The sequence below is a fragment of the Hippocampus zosterae genome, chromosome 6, assembly GCF_025434085.1.
Source record: "Hippocampus zosterae strain Florida chromosome 6, ASM2543408v3, whole genome shotgun sequence".
Lineage (NCBI taxonomy): Eukaryota > Metazoa > Chordata > Actinopteri > Syngnathiformes > Syngnathidae > Hippocampus > Hippocampus zosterae.
This window is the reverse complement of record NC_067456.1, coordinates 12,731,937-12,746,656: the sequence shown is the minus strand read 5'-3', so window position 1 is coordinate 12,746,656 and position 14,720 is coordinate 12,731,937. Positions and strand designations below refer to the sequence as shown.

The 14,720-nt window shown below is 43.8% G+C and overlaps 1 protein-coding gene and 1 long non-coding RNA gene across 2 annotated transcripts; one reads left to right on the top strand and one right to left on the bottom strand.

Moving 5' to 3' along the window:
* Window positions 1-6,014: 6,014 nt before the first annotated feature.
* LOC127602006 (uncharacterized) lies at window positions 6,015-6,708 on the top strand. Its single transcript, XR_007962681.1, has 2 exons — window positions 6,015-6,178; window positions 6,350-6,708. It is a non-coding gene; the product is annotated as an uncharacterized LOC127602006 (long non-coding RNA).
* A 387-nt stretch (window positions 6,709-7,095) lies between these two features.
* ankrd13a (ankyrin repeat domain 13A) lies at window positions 7,096-13,828 on the bottom strand. The gene is made up of 15 exons (XM_052067774.1): window positions 13,494-13,828; window positions 12,327-12,462; window positions 12,074-12,198; window positions 11,930-11,975; window positions 11,554-11,697; window positions 11,289-11,478; window positions 10,971-11,037; window positions 10,796-10,877; window positions 10,302-10,363; window positions 9,781-9,911; window positions 9,547-9,704; window positions 9,288-9,419; window positions 9,047-9,207; window positions 8,888-8,952; window positions 7,096-8,514 (listed from the first exon to the last, which is right to left on the bottom strand). Exons 1-15 carry the CDS (start codon window positions 13,599-13,601, stop codon window positions 8,316-8,318), a joined length of 1,806 nt encoding a protein of 601 aa, XP_051923734.1. The 5' UTR covers window positions 13,602-13,828; the 3' UTR covers window positions 7,096-8,315.
* Between the last annotated feature and the right edge of the window lie 892 nt (window positions 13,829-14,720).

Sequence of the window (14,720 nt, the reverse complement as noted above, 5' to 3'; positions counted from 1 at the left end):
AGCCGCGAGGTCGGCAACGGAGCGCCCGCCTGCAGGTCTATAGCACAATCGTAGGGGCGGTGTGGAGGCAAAGAGTGGGCACGATCCTCGCTGAACACCTCCTTTAGATCCCGATAGCAATCCGGCACTCCGTCAAGGCAGATCTCCTCGGGGGGTGTGACACGTTCATGCCTCCCGACGGCCGATTGCAGACAGTGCTGGTAACAGTACTGGCTCCAGCTGTCTATCGCTGGGCGCGCCCAGGAAATCACGGGATTGTGTGTCTTGAGCCAGGGTAACCCGAGAACGATCGGGGCGTTGCGAGACCGCATTAAGTAAAAACGACGATGTTCGACATGGTTGCCGGACAGTAGAAGTTTCAACGGCTCCGTCCTATGCGTAACTACCGCCAGGAGACGCCCATCAAGATCACAAACCCGCTTCCTATCTATCAGCTTCTCCACGGAACAACCCAGCTCGGAAGCGAGATCGGTGTCCATTATGCAGTCATCTGCCCCCGAGTCTACCAGAGCCCGAACCCGCCACGACCGGGACCCCCCTAATATCTCCCCCTCGAGTTCGAGTCTGTTGGGGTGACCAGGCCGCGAGTCGACTCGCCTAGACTCGAAGGGAGGCGCGCGCGGTCGTGACTCACAGTACTCCTGGTGGGCAGGGGGTGACGGCCCCGGATGGCTGGTTGCGGCGTGAGGAGATGGTGGAACGCCGTCAGTCGTCGCTCGATCGCTGAAACGACGCTTTCCTTCCTCCGCACCAGCGTCCCTGCCTCCCAGCTGCACCGGTTCCTCCGTGGGTGTTCGTCGGAACTGGGGCCGCTCACCCCCACGCTCCCGGCTTCGCTCCCTCAGGCGATTGTCCATGAGGAGGGAGAGGTCGATTAATTCCTCCAGGTTGGTGCTGTGGTCGCGGGTCGCCAGCTCGTCCTTGAGTTGAGGGTTTAGTCCACGGCGAAATAGGCCACACAGCGCCCGATCATCGTATCCACTCTGGGCGGCCAGGATCCGGAACTCGATGGAGTAGTCCGCTACCGATCGCTCTCCCTGGTGGATGGCGAGTAACCGGACCTCTGCCTCTCTGCCCCGCACGGGATGATGGAACACCCGGCGGAACGCAGCCACGAAGTCGGGGAACGAAGTACGGAGATTCGGCTTGGCGTCACTTGTCGCAATCGCCCACGATGCTGCCGGACCTGTTAACAGACTCATGACATAAGCCACCTTGGCGGCGTCATTAGCATAGGCAGACGGCTGTTGATCAAAAACGAGAGAGCACTGGTGGAGGAAGTGTCCACACTGCCCGTGCTCGCCCCCGTAGCGAGGGGGGTGTGGAAGCGATGGCTCCCTCGTCATAATGGGATATGAGGGGGGCGCTTCGGGAATGATAGAACGAACCCCGGGGGGAGATGGTATCCGCTCTTCCACCCGGACCAACCGAGGTTCTAAATCATCGGACCGATGAGCCAGCATGGAGACCGCGCCACGGAGTTCCCTAATGGCTTGGCCCTGCTGACTCATCTGTTGCTCTTGTCGGGAAAGAGCGGACAAAATTCTTTCGATGTCTGCGGGATCCATGGTGGCCGGAGAATTCTGTCACGATCTGCCCGAAGCGATAATGATCGCTCCGTGCAGAACGAGGAAAATAAAGAATTGGATCCCCGGAAAACAGACAACGAAAGGATTTTCTCAAAGCAAAGAGTGTCTTTAATGACAAAAACAGAAAGAGCCCGACAGGGAAAAAACGGAAACACAAAACGCTGGTCAAATAAGGACCAGGGAAGAAATAAGGAAACAACTGAAAACGCTCGCTGAAAAACAAAGTGCGAGGAACTACTGATTAGGCAATATCAAAGTATTCAATTTAGTGACTAACGCTAATGGCAAGAGTAAAGGCCGCAAGGCAAGAAGGCAACGAGTAATCTACAAATAGAGGAATTAGCACGAGAGATCAATGGCACGGTGAGGAATTCTCCGGCAGCGAGATGACTGTCGGAGTCTCTTAATAAAAGAGGGTAATCAGCCCGAAATTACGGACAGGTGCGCGGATGGCGGGGGAGAAAACCCGCCACCTGCTGGCGGACACGCGACGTGACAAGATGATATTGTAATTCATTTATTGGGGCTGGTTTAACTGTGATCTAACAGGAGGAGTGAAATTCAAATATTACTCCCCAAAAAAAAATGCAACAATCGCTTTATGTTTATGAGCTGGCAACCCCAGTTATAATTTAAAGTAGGCTTACATCATTTCATATCAAATTTAACTTGCATGATCATTTGAATTTCGGCCTCCCGGTGTGGAATTTGCATGTTCTCCCCGTGCCTGCGCGGATTTTCTCCGGGTACTCTGGTGTCCTCTCACATTCCCAAAACATGCATGGCAGGCTGACTGGACACTCTAAATTGTCCGTAGGTGTGATTGTGAGTGCGGATGGTTGTTCAGGGTGTCCCCTCCCTACTGCTCGAAGATGGCTGGGATAGGCTCCAGCACCCCCGCAACCCTTGTGAGGATAAAGTGGATTGGAAAATGGATGGATGGATGCTAATTTGAAATGCACAAAAATAACCTCTGACCTTATAAGCTAAGAAGAAGCACACTTGTTTTTTTATGTTGGTTATTTTGTGTCTGCAACGGCAGACCAGTTCCCACTTAATACACGGTACTGTACATCTACTGAGGAGTGAAACACAAAACACTTATTCAACAAACACACATGCAAACACGTATTCTGGACCATTAAAGGCCTTTTTTTTAGATCTATTTATTTTGTTAGGGAACCAAGCCCTGCCACTTTTAAGACCACAGGTAGGAAAATACACGAGATCATAAAGTAGCTTATAACATTACAGTATGATCCATTATGGAGCTTCTAGCTGATGTTCAAAGCGTCTTTGTGTCAGTGACTATTGAAGTCGACCACAGCAATCAGATAAAAGAGATGTTTCTGAAAAGGAAGCTGTTCCTCCACCTACCAAACATGAGTGGCTAGACACTGAATGGGAGGGAAATGTACTAAATTGACTATAAACCAAATGGATTTGATACATTCATTCTTAATTAAAGAAAATGAAAAAATATTCAAGACTTGTTCATGTATTCAGGGATCGACAATTTACTTAAATCCAACAACACCAAATAGACGTCTCAGAGAACTATATTATATTCCCTCAACATTGAAGTCGAGGCTATACATTTTTGACCACTGGCTCGCACACCAGTTGTTATGTGTACCGGTAGTTTAATATAAATATTTGACGACATAGAATATGAGGCCAATAATAACCTCCTGCCTGCCATTAAAAAAATAGGAGAGGGTGTTAACAGTTGAAGGTAGCAGTTACCTGACAAGATGCACATTATTCCTCTTTGTGATAGCAAATTGTGACCAAAATTGACGTATATGTTACTGCAGTTGGTCAATTCAAACGGCGATACAAAGATACCATTTTGATAAGGTACGGCAATGGGGGAATACTGTAATTACAAATTCAAATAAATGTTGGGTTGAAGACGTAGGATTTAAAAGTGTGGGGCTTTTTTTGGAGAGTGTATGGCAAAGCAAACACAATATAGAAACTGCATGATGGTTCAGGGCCGGCACAGTGGACGACTGTCTATCACGTCAGCCTCACGGTGCAGAGGAGGTCATGGGATCAATTTCGGCCCCTGGCCTTTCTGTGTGGAGTTTGCATGTTCCCCCGTGCCTGCGTGGGTTTTCTCCTGGTACTCCGGTTTCCTCCCACATTCCAAAAACATACATGGCAGGTTCATTGGGCACTCCAAATTGTCTCTACGTGTGAGTGTGAGCGTGAATGGTTGTTTGTCTCTGTATGTATTTGCGATTGGCTGGCAACAAGTTTAGGGTGTCCCACGCCTACTGCCCAAAGACAACTGTGATAGGCTACAGCAAGCCCCTCGACCCTTGTGAGAATAAAGCGGATCGGAACATGAATGGATGGATGATCGTTCAGGATATTATGGTACAGGTTGTGGCAACAGAACACATTACCCTCACAAGCAAATGCGATGAAAGTACGGTAATAGGCTCCTTGTATGACAATGCTCAAATTCACTGATGAAAATGCACTAAAGTACAATATATAAGAAGAAAAAAATTTACTAAACCATGTCAGTAGCCAAAATCAAATGACTCAATTTGAAACACCAGAATCTCCGACCCGATATACTACCGGTAATTCTAAGTATAACGGCAAAGGTATCGCTATTAATGTTACTTCCCATCTCTCAAAAAAAGCTTTGCTGTGAACTAGGAGCATTAAAATGATGCACACAAATTAGTTCTTTAGGGATGAAGATAAAGGCCATAGACATCATTCGTGCAAAGTAATTACATAATGATATAACCTCAAGGAGCTTGACCTTTACATCATTTCTCGATTGCTCTTTGACATTTCAGAGAAGTGAAACGTGATGGAGGCCTCACATTTGCATGATGGTTTCCAGTTAAGATGTGAGGTTTGGTACTGTTTTTACCGTAGGTCGACAAGTAGCACCACTACCGAGACCTGTAAACATGGCTGCTTTGATTGCATTTTAGTGATCGATCTGCTGCAACTTTTATGAGTTTCATCACATTGACCTGTTGATCATCGTCAAATGTTTAAAAAAAATATCCCACATAATTCCATCAATAACTAAGATGGGTGCACTACATGCAATAATTGGGAGAGGTTTGGGTACCAATCACCCCCGCCTGTCCCTCAAACACAGCTTCTGATCAAATGTCGGATATCTCTTCAAATCGGATCAAATCGGAAAACATTTGAGGCTGACAGTCGTAATTGTCAAACCTGTCCTTATTTACAAACCCAATTCAAAAGAAGGTGGCATATTGTGTTCAACATAAATAGAAACATAATCCAATGATTAGCAAATCATGTTCATATTATTTTCAACTGAATAAGATATCCTTTATTTGTCCCACACTGGGAAAATTTACAGCCTCCAGCACCAAGAATGTAGGTAGAAAGAAGAAAGAAGACAGAAGAAAGAAGAAAAAACAACAACAAATACCGTTCAATTAAGTGCAATATAAACACATTAAATACATTACAAAGGGAAGATATTTCATGTTCAAACTGATAAACATGTTGTTGTTGTTTTTGGCAAATAATCATTTTCTTTTAATTTTATGGCTGCAACAAGTTGCAAAAAAGGCTGGGACGGCTGTCAAATAAATCTTAGTGTGAAACATCCCACAGGTGAACAGGCAAACTGTCGATTGGGGTTAAAAGGAGTTCCCTTGAATTGCTCAGTTATTCACAAGCAAAGATGGGGCGAGGTACACCACTCTGTGAACAACTGCATGAGAAAATAGCTGAACAGTTTAAGAATAATATCGCTCAGCGTACAGTTGCAAGGAATTTATGGATTTAATCGGCTACGGTCCATAGTATCATCACAAGGTTCAGAAAATCACCACATGGGCTCAGGAACACTTCGGAAAACCAATGTCAGTAAATGTAAATCTGAGCTAGATCTGTAAGTGCAACTTAAAACTTGACTCTGAAAAAAAGCTATTTTTTCTGGGACCGAGCTCATCTAAGATGGACTGATGCAAAGTGTTATATGGTCTGACGAGTCCACGTTTCAAATTGCTATGAGAAATTGATGACATACTATCCTCCGAGCCAAGGAGGAAAAGCACCACCCGGATTGCTATGTACGCAATTTTCCAAAGCCATCGTCTGTTTTGACTGAGACGTGCAGATAAGAATATTGCTTAGCCCAAGTATAGTAGTTGCTTTGCATGCTAGTTATAGTTGTTTTGCTTCAAAATGTCCTCTCTCAGTTAAATTCAGTTAGTCAGAGTTGCAAATCACCATAACCGTGTAATGCGCCTCGTATTGTTGTTGTACAGGTCTATTTACTGACCCGATCGCATTAGTTCCACAATGTAATTGTTGAGTTGATTTGAGCCCAGTCTGATCATGTGGCGGTTTTAGGACCCTGTTCCCACAGCGGAAGCGCCCTCTCTCTCTCATCAGCCTCATCATCAACATCATTCTCATCACCATCGTTTCTTCCGCTTCCCCTGCTGTGATGCTAGCTGCTGTCCCACACGCTTTATTCATGATGTCACTAATGGTGTCGGTGAGTGGTCAAGACGAGGAGTCTACAGTTGCCGAGAGACCTTACACGGTCTTACAGAAACAAAATTTAGGTAAGAAACGAACACAAATTCAAGCGCGGATGATTCATTCTAAGTCTTCCCGAGGTTTGACCAGGCCCTTTTCTCGTTTCGACCGTTTTTTTGCCCCATTGTAAGCGACAATCGGAAAACTGTCAATCAAGCCGTTCAAATTGAATGGATAGCCGCGGTTTTTGTGTACAGTCGCGCTGGGGAGCGTCGTCGGTGTCCTGCTGCTGCTGCTGATCATCATGGCCGTGTGCGTCTACAAGCCTCTACCCAGGCGCTGAGCGTGTCCTCACGGGCGGAGACTCGACATCAAACACCACCTAATGGGCCACTCAGTGGTGATCAAATCCACCCAGCCAGAGAAAGGTGGGCCTTCGAGTGGCTCTACCTCTTGTCCATTTATTTATTACAGGCAACTGGATCCCACCTCATGCAATATACAGTTTGCAAATTATGCTTGTAGAAATTCAGTGTTTGAGTTATATATTTCTGTTATTTATTTTAAGTGAAGACTTATGTAAATAAATGTTTTGGGTGTTTTCAACACTACTTGAGTGAAGTGTTGCTCATTAAACCTACGCAATTGAATAAGATCCATCCATACTGTAACCACTCTACGTGGCGGGACCAAAAACGAGGATGCCGTGTTGGCTAGTATGCCCATATTTGGAAGTGCTGACCTAGGAGCTGACCACGGAGATTGGATTGCACGTCAAATGATTTTGTCACAGGTCATGTTTATCGTGTACTGTCAAGCCACAATAATTGTTTAATCATATACGTCTTGTTTTAACTTGAACCCCCCTTGATAATGCAATCAAAACTACTAAGTAGTTGCCTATTCAAGGCATTATTTTTGATACAGTGGAATCGCGTGAAAGTGTAGATTTGTTGAATATGTCTGGATTCTCAGAAAGTGCGTGAAGTCACTGTCAGAGTACTTATGGAAATAAAGTGCTTTTATTTTAAGAACAGCTGCACCTCAAATGGTATGTTACAAAGATCTCGGTTGACTGAAGCAAAAATTGGCCTTTATGAAACGGTTGGCAAAATGATATCATTATAACCGCTCGTTTTTCCATCATGTACCACAGTGGGCAAGATTTGCACAAAGCGCTCAAGTTAGTGGTTGGTCATAAGAAAAATAACTACACTGTAGTGGTTATCCAACATCACGGTGGGTATGTCTTGCTTCCTATTGGACAAGGGGAAAAAAACTTTCTAAATTTTGAGTGGCACCAGCTAAACTTTCCATCATGTAACAGACAAAATGTCTGTTGGTACATGCTAAAAGAACAAATCATCGAATCCCGACATGCCTGCACACAATCAAGAGGTTTGCCGTTTGTCGCTACAGGAGGAAACATCAGGACTGCTGTTGCATTTTTGAACAGAGGCAATAATGCTGGTATTTGCTCAGGCAGCTCCCCCCACGCTCATTCGTACAAATTCCACTTAAAAAAAAAGAACTTAATATATACAATTGCTGCAGAAATTTCCAGTCTCTTGCAGCATTTTCTTGGCCTTCTGAAAAGTACAAGAAACCTGCATGTACTTCGAGTTAGTCGTATGGCAGAGCTACTGTATGTGAAATTACCAGTAGTTTAAAAGTCGTTTCCAAAAAAAGAGGGTGGTTAACATTTGACCCTGAGATTTCCGTTGCCAAATGGAAATGGCTTGTAGCATCAAACCCTTCATGGGCATCAGCAAAATAACGCTATGGGAGTATTTATATTCCCCAAATTACCACATCAGAGATTTAGGATTCGAGTCAAGCCAAGAACATAAACCGAAGAGTTAAGTGGGAGTGCCAACTTATTATGTGGAGTCACTTGAAGTAGTCATTTTTTGATAACATTCTCAGGAGCTGCCGTAAGAGTAAGATATGAATGTGACTGCTGCTGAAAGGATTCAAAGCCCGCAACACCTCAGAGCGCACTGATCAAACTGGAAGACGGAGAATGTAGGTACGGAAATAACATGTATCCTCTTAGCCCAAAATGCACTTTCAAAAGTTAAGACAGGAAAGTTTTGCCTGTGCAAAGAGCAGGCAGTTAAAGGGAAAATCTGCTGTTGCATAGAATACAGGAAGCGGCAATTGTCACTGAGGTGAGATGAGGTGGCCCGCTTTCAGATCGATCCCGATTCCCTCTTCATCCTTCTACTTTTCAGTGAGTGACAGCTGTAAGATGCGCTCCAGCTCCTCTTCCTCCTGCTTCCTCAGCCGCTCCTCTCGCTCTTGTGCCCGCACAGAAAGCTCCATGGCCAAGTGGAGCTCGGAGTCGTGGCTTGAGGCGGAGAAAGTGCTTGTGGGGCTGGAGGTGTCGCCATATTCCACTAGCACCCCCTCTGGGATACTCCTGGAATCACAGAAGCCGCAGTTATTTGTAAGAAGCTAAGTCTGCATCTCAATCAGAAATGTTTGGTCATTCCAGACCGCTGTGAGCATTGGTAGTGCATGTCGTGAGCGATTGCGAGGTGTGCCGCAGGAAACTATCCAATTTCACTTCATTTTTCTGATCAGCATTTTTTTACTACAAATAATGCACAGTATCTTTGTGACATTTACAGTAAGTCTCCTTAAATGCTCTTCAGCTAAATGGCAGAAGGTGCAATTAGTCTCTGTATCCGTCTGTCAGAATGTACTGTACTAATTACAGAGAATGTCTAAAATGCGATCATGAAACGTTTCAGTGACGGTCGTCTACATCACATGATCGTGTGAAAATCTACCTGTCACTCTGGCTGTTGACCATGGCATCGGTGTATTCGCCGTGTGGGTCATTCCCGATGCCATCCTGCAGCAACAGAATAGTGGCAAGCGTTCCCAGCACAATGGACAGGAGAGGAGGACGCATGGAAGCATATGAAGAACGATCGCTGGGACCTCACCTGGTCTGAGCCTATGTGGGAGTCCAAGAGACTTTGATGGATTGCGTACTGCAGAAACTCCTCGTCGTTCGTGGACGCAGGAGCGTGACGGCTGCCCCCTCGGCGGTGGTAGTTGTCAGGTATTGCAAACACAGACGGACACACCCGGAATGTTGGAGGGACTGAATACGCACAAAAGCCACAGGTGAGGAGCAAAGACAGAGATTGATCTATTTGCTCGCGCTGTTGAGTACGTTTCTACCTCTGGCCTCTTCGTCGTCTCCTGTGGATGACGGTGTGGCTGCTGGTGTTATGCTGGCTTCCTCTTCGGTGCTGCATTTATTCACGTTCCCAAAAGTAATTCTGGCATTCAGCACATGAAATAGAGGAATCTCTGCAAAACAGAAAAAATAATCACGACATCATTTGGATGCTACACGCACGCACACACGCACGCACGCACACACACACGCACAGACACACACAGTGTGTTTCCTGGTTCTCAACATGATGGCAATCACCAATTTTGATGGGAAATCCAGGAGGGAATTTCAACGTGACAAAGTCTCGTAGCCGTGCAAAATGCGAGCTGGTCCGAGCCATGAGGTCAATGATGGGGGTCACCTGCTCCACCAGGGACAGAGGATGATCTTCGCTCATCCACAATGTCCCTTTAAACCTGCGTGAGAAGGTAACGCTGCTTTAATGCCGATGCGGAATACAGATGAAAACTAGGTTTTGGAGGGTTGTCTAACTTTTGCGTTCGCACGCTCAGCTCAATCGGTCGGCCGATGTCTCTGTTCCCCAAATTGAAATTGGGATCGAAATATTCCTCTGGAGTGATGGCTGTGGGGTTTGTGGCAGTTGCGTATTCAAGTGTCAGGTCCTGTTAACAGTAAGAGGTTTCAGGATGACAGGTCGCACCAAATGGTCAATCAACACACTGAAAACTACAAAAATATGATTAATATTACAGGAATATATTCTCACTTATTGCTGGTTCAGTTACTAGCCTACATCAAAATATCACTTCCGGTCCATTTCTAAGGTTTTGTGTCATGCTCTTAGAGGCAGGAAGTGGCTTGCTAACCGAGAAATGGAGAAACATTTCTTTCCCCCTTATGCTCCCTTTTTAGAAAAGTACCATTCTCATTTTCATCTTGGTCCCTTTTCAACAAGCCCTTGCATTTTACTTCATTGGAATGTGCATGGGTAGTCTGCTGTGGTCGTGAAGTGTATGTAGGCAACATGTTTGATCACAGGATGCGCGCATTACCCCTTGTGCACTTATGTGCTGTTCAACTGTCCCAAGCAGAGACTCCAAAATGTTCCTTTCACCTTTGAAGAGAAAGTCCACATTCACCTTTTTCGAAGAACAAAAGCTATAGAGTACACACATAATTTAGTGACGCGTGACCTTTTAAATATTTGCGCGCAAATAGTCAGGTTTCCAGCGCGCCAACCAAGTACATTTGCTGATTCCTAAAAATGTGTCTGTGAGGAAGTGTTTCTGTACTTGTGCGCAACAGTGGGGATAATTAACATAATACATCAATTTTTCAGATGAAAGACACTGACTTATTGCGCCATGATCTTGTTGGTTCTTTTCAAAATTCGCGCCGGCTTGCTCACAGAGACATTTTCAGATGTAGGCAGATCACAAAAGGTTTACTTAGTTGTGTAATTTTACACTTGCATTGAATTCCAGTAATTAAAAAATATATACAGTATGTCCCCTTTTAGGCTGAAATACGTTTTTTCCCCACCTACTTTTTATCCGGGCTTTCTCTTCATCTGTAAGATGTTCAGTCCTCGTCCTGATGACTACATTCACATTGTTCACACTGAAAACCTAAGAAAGCAAAAGGGAAATGAGTGCCTTGGAAATTACATGCATTTTAGCATTGTTGTTTTTTTTCATTGATAAAAGACCAGTTCTTTGAACCTTTGTTTCAAATCCGTTGACGACTTCGGTTTTGTCTGTCCTCCAGCCCCAAATCCCAGCCTTGTTCCTATCCCAAAAAAAGAAAAAGAAAAAACATGTCATTAAAAGATAATGTGCACCATGTGTTGTCAGTGAGGATTCACTACAGGTGATGAAAAGCTATAAGGTAAAGGATTTCCTGAAATTGTAACCATGCTTCCGTTTAAATACTCTCTCAGAGCAGTAAAACTGGAAAAAATCCCGCTCAAGTGGAGTTGAGTGCAATCACAGAGCGCAAGCTGCGAAGAAGCCAATATGCGAATGGAATGAGATCCTTGCCTCTCAAAAGCAATGTCCTTGGTGTCCAAGTAGGTGTTGACGATTGGCGTGGTCAACCTTTTGGCCACTTCTTGTTCCGCTGGCTGCATTGACTCAAGAGTGACATCCTCCATCTCTTGCGATATGATGAAACGCTCCGTGTCCACCACTTGCTCGTCATGGTTCACCTCCATCAACTCTGCGCACGAATCTGTCGAGGAGCTCGTTGAGTTGCACTTTATCGGACAACGGCACTCTCTTCATTTTTTGGTCGCGACACACACACCATCCCCTCTGAAAAGGTAGCTCCTTCGCCCTCTGATCCAAGTCATGTTCTCGAAGCCGAGAAGGGTGGCGTCCACGCGAAGGCTCGCTGCACTTTTCCAAATTCGACACACATCACTTGGGCATACCCGGGACACAAGAGGGACTGTGAAGCAACAGTGTATAAGAAAAATCATTGTTTAAAAATACAAAAAAAACAACTAAGGGATGTGGAAATATTATGAGTCATTTTAAATAATGTAGTTAGTCCAGTATAACCTGAATAGCCTTTGTGTTGATGTGTATATTTTTAAATTCAGCACAACAATGTTTTTACAGCCCTGACAGTCACCGTGCAAAGAAAAATAAGACATACACTATTTTCACACAGAACTTACTCCAGCTGGTGAACTCCCACTTCATTTCCATATAGAAGTCTGGTGACTGTGGATGAAAGACAGAAATAAAGCAACAGGTTTGTTTTATAAATCAAATGAAATGTCGCGGAAAATGAGGAGGGAAAAAAAGTTTGCAAGTTAAACCTCTCGGATCTTTGACAAAAGCTCCGGTACTCCTTCCAAAGCGGTGGATGCTTTCAGGTAGTCCCTCCGTTGCAGAACTAACTGAACCATCTCTGGATCTCCCGTGCTGATGGCTTCCTGCAGCACTAGATAGACAAAATCAAATATTTACCGGTCGATAAAAAGCGTTACAACTGGCAGAAACGCCAAAGAAACGTAAAGCGGTGAGACACTTTCGGGGAAACAGCAGTGGATGGAGCGGTTGAATGCTAACCTGTCCAATTATTGGCATTTTCTTTAGTAACTTGAGCTCCATGTCTCAGGAGGACTCTCACTGACTCCAAGTGTCCGAGTGACACAGCCAGGTGCAAAGGTGTCCGACCTCTCGGATCCACAGTCTCTATGTCATTCTGGGAAATTCCAAAAGAACATGCATAACTCTTCTTAATGACACAATTAATGCATACTTCATAGTACTTTACAATGAACACATTACTGTTAAAATTCGCACAGTAGTTCAATACTTTAAAAGAACTTCAAATGCCCTCAACTATTCCCATCATGACACAAAATTATGTTTTGAGCTCATGGAATTAGAACACCTTTTTATTGATTCATAAAGACGATGCTTATGAGTTCGTGTTTGAAATCTGTTGGGATGATGGGAAGTCGCTACAACAAAATCCTTGTGTTCAACTAAACAAACCGACATTTCACACCGATCGAATAAATCTCTGAGTAAATTGGGGCGAGATCAATGTTTTAGCATATACTTTTTGCAACATTTTATTGTTTGCCGGTGATAGAAGAGATGTTTTAAAATTTAACTTTTTTATTAGAAGTTAACAGGTTATACTTTTCACGTCTACACACTAAATAAGAGCAATGAAAGTAAAAACATTTAAATGTGTATATTTGATTTTTTTAGTCTAAAGGTTCTAAAAAAATCAGATGTAGAAATAAAGTTTATAGTTTATAGCACACATTGAATCTACATAAAAACGCAACATTATACTACTGCACTTTTCTCCTCTTGCGTTAAACAAACCAAATTATTTAAAACACAATTGTGCTAATGTAGCAATTTACAAACTATAAGCTCATGTATAAACAGTGTAAAAGGCTAAACGTATTTGGCAGTGTCAATCAAAACTGATCATTGGTCGTTTAAAGTGAATTGATTGAGCGGGTATAGCTATTTGTGACCGGTGATTGTACGTGTTTAAATGAGACGTAGATGACTAATTTAAGATGGTACCTGTGGAAAAAAAATTGAAAGGAGTCAACAGAAACCAAATCACGTCGATATGAACGTCAAACGTGTGGCAATGAGCAGGATCTGTCAAACAAGGCGGCCCACTATTTCCCCGTAGCAGTTTCCTAGCTACGTGGGCTAACAAATATTACTTTGCATTTTGGGATACAAAGCTGCTGTACTAACTTGCAGTAGTGTAATTTGCTGCTCCAGCTTCCTGTAATTATTCTCCCAAACTGAAGAGTGCAGTGGGAACTCCATCCGAATGTCTTCGCTAACATTAGCTGCGGACATGTTCTTGTTCTCTATGTGGAACACTATAGCAACGTTCGCGAGCTTCTTCTGGACACGACTACAATGATAGCTATGCCTTCAACCAGCCAACTTCTACAAATATTATGGGTCATGGCGCTGACATTTTCGGAAAATCAAATCATAGTAGCAGCCTCACTAAACTTTTGCCCAAGCCTTCCCCAAAACAAAAGTTCGAACAAGGAAGTGGCAGGAAGATTCCATAACAGTGGCAGGGGTAGCAATCCTAGAACCCAAGTCGGTTCACACAAAAATTGGAGAAAATTACACACGGACAAATATATTTAAGATTAGAAATATGTGCTCATTTCTTATCGTTGCATTAGCATTGCAGTAAAGGTGCAACAACGTTAAATGTTTTGTCCACTAAAACTCAAATGGTCAGTTCCAGCAGGACACGTCCATTGAACGTATTAATATGGGGGTGTGAGAATATTTTATAAAGGGACATAATGACAAAACGTCACTTGTTATAGCTGTACATAGTTATACATCTGGAAAATATGTCCCTATAAATCGTATGTTCATTTTAAATGTGATTGTGTCATATAAAAAAGAAAACTAAAATAAAAAAAACAGCGCAGGCGAATGATGCCTAAAATAGGATCGCCCGCTGCATTTAGTGGGATAATCAAAATTGATTATTTCATTGTTAATCGTGCCATACAACTATCACGCCATTTATAACCTTTACCTGTAATCAGCCTGTCTCTTACCACGTAAAGTCATTCATTTAGGATGTTTGTCATTTTACAAACAAAATGTAAACGAAACACTGGCACAGGCACACGAATGTTGACCTCATTCAACCAGGAAAGGGACGTGGTGCTAGCAGTACCATCTTGCGTCTGATCTTACTAGCATCGCCACTAAAATCTCGATTGAAACCCACAAAGGAGCGAGCTGTGAAACTATTTTTTCCCTCAACTGTGTATGCCAGGCTATGTGCGTCACAACAAACTCAACAAAACTGAATAAAGCCCCTCTTTTTTAAATGCAAAGTAGAACAAGCATGATATTGGACAAAAAAATATGAACTATACTGAAAACAGCATATTTACATGATTTAAAGGGTATCCTGACAGACACGAGGGAGGGTTC

Excerpts from the sequence above, each read along its gene's own strand:
- ankrd13a (XM_052067774.1), bottom strand. The coding sequence starts at position 13,601 with ATGTCCGCAGCTAATGTTAGCGAAGACATTCGGATGGAGTTCCCACTG. Across the intron at positions 11,479-11,553 it reads CTACCTTTTCAGAGGGGATG|ATTCGTGCGCAGAGTTGATG; the intron begins GTGTGTGTGTCG and ends GCTCCTCGACAG. Across the intron at positions 8,515-8,887 it reads GTCAACAGCCAGAGTGACAG|GAGTATCCCAGAGGGGGTGC; the intron begins GTAGATTTTCAC and ends CTGTGATTCCAG.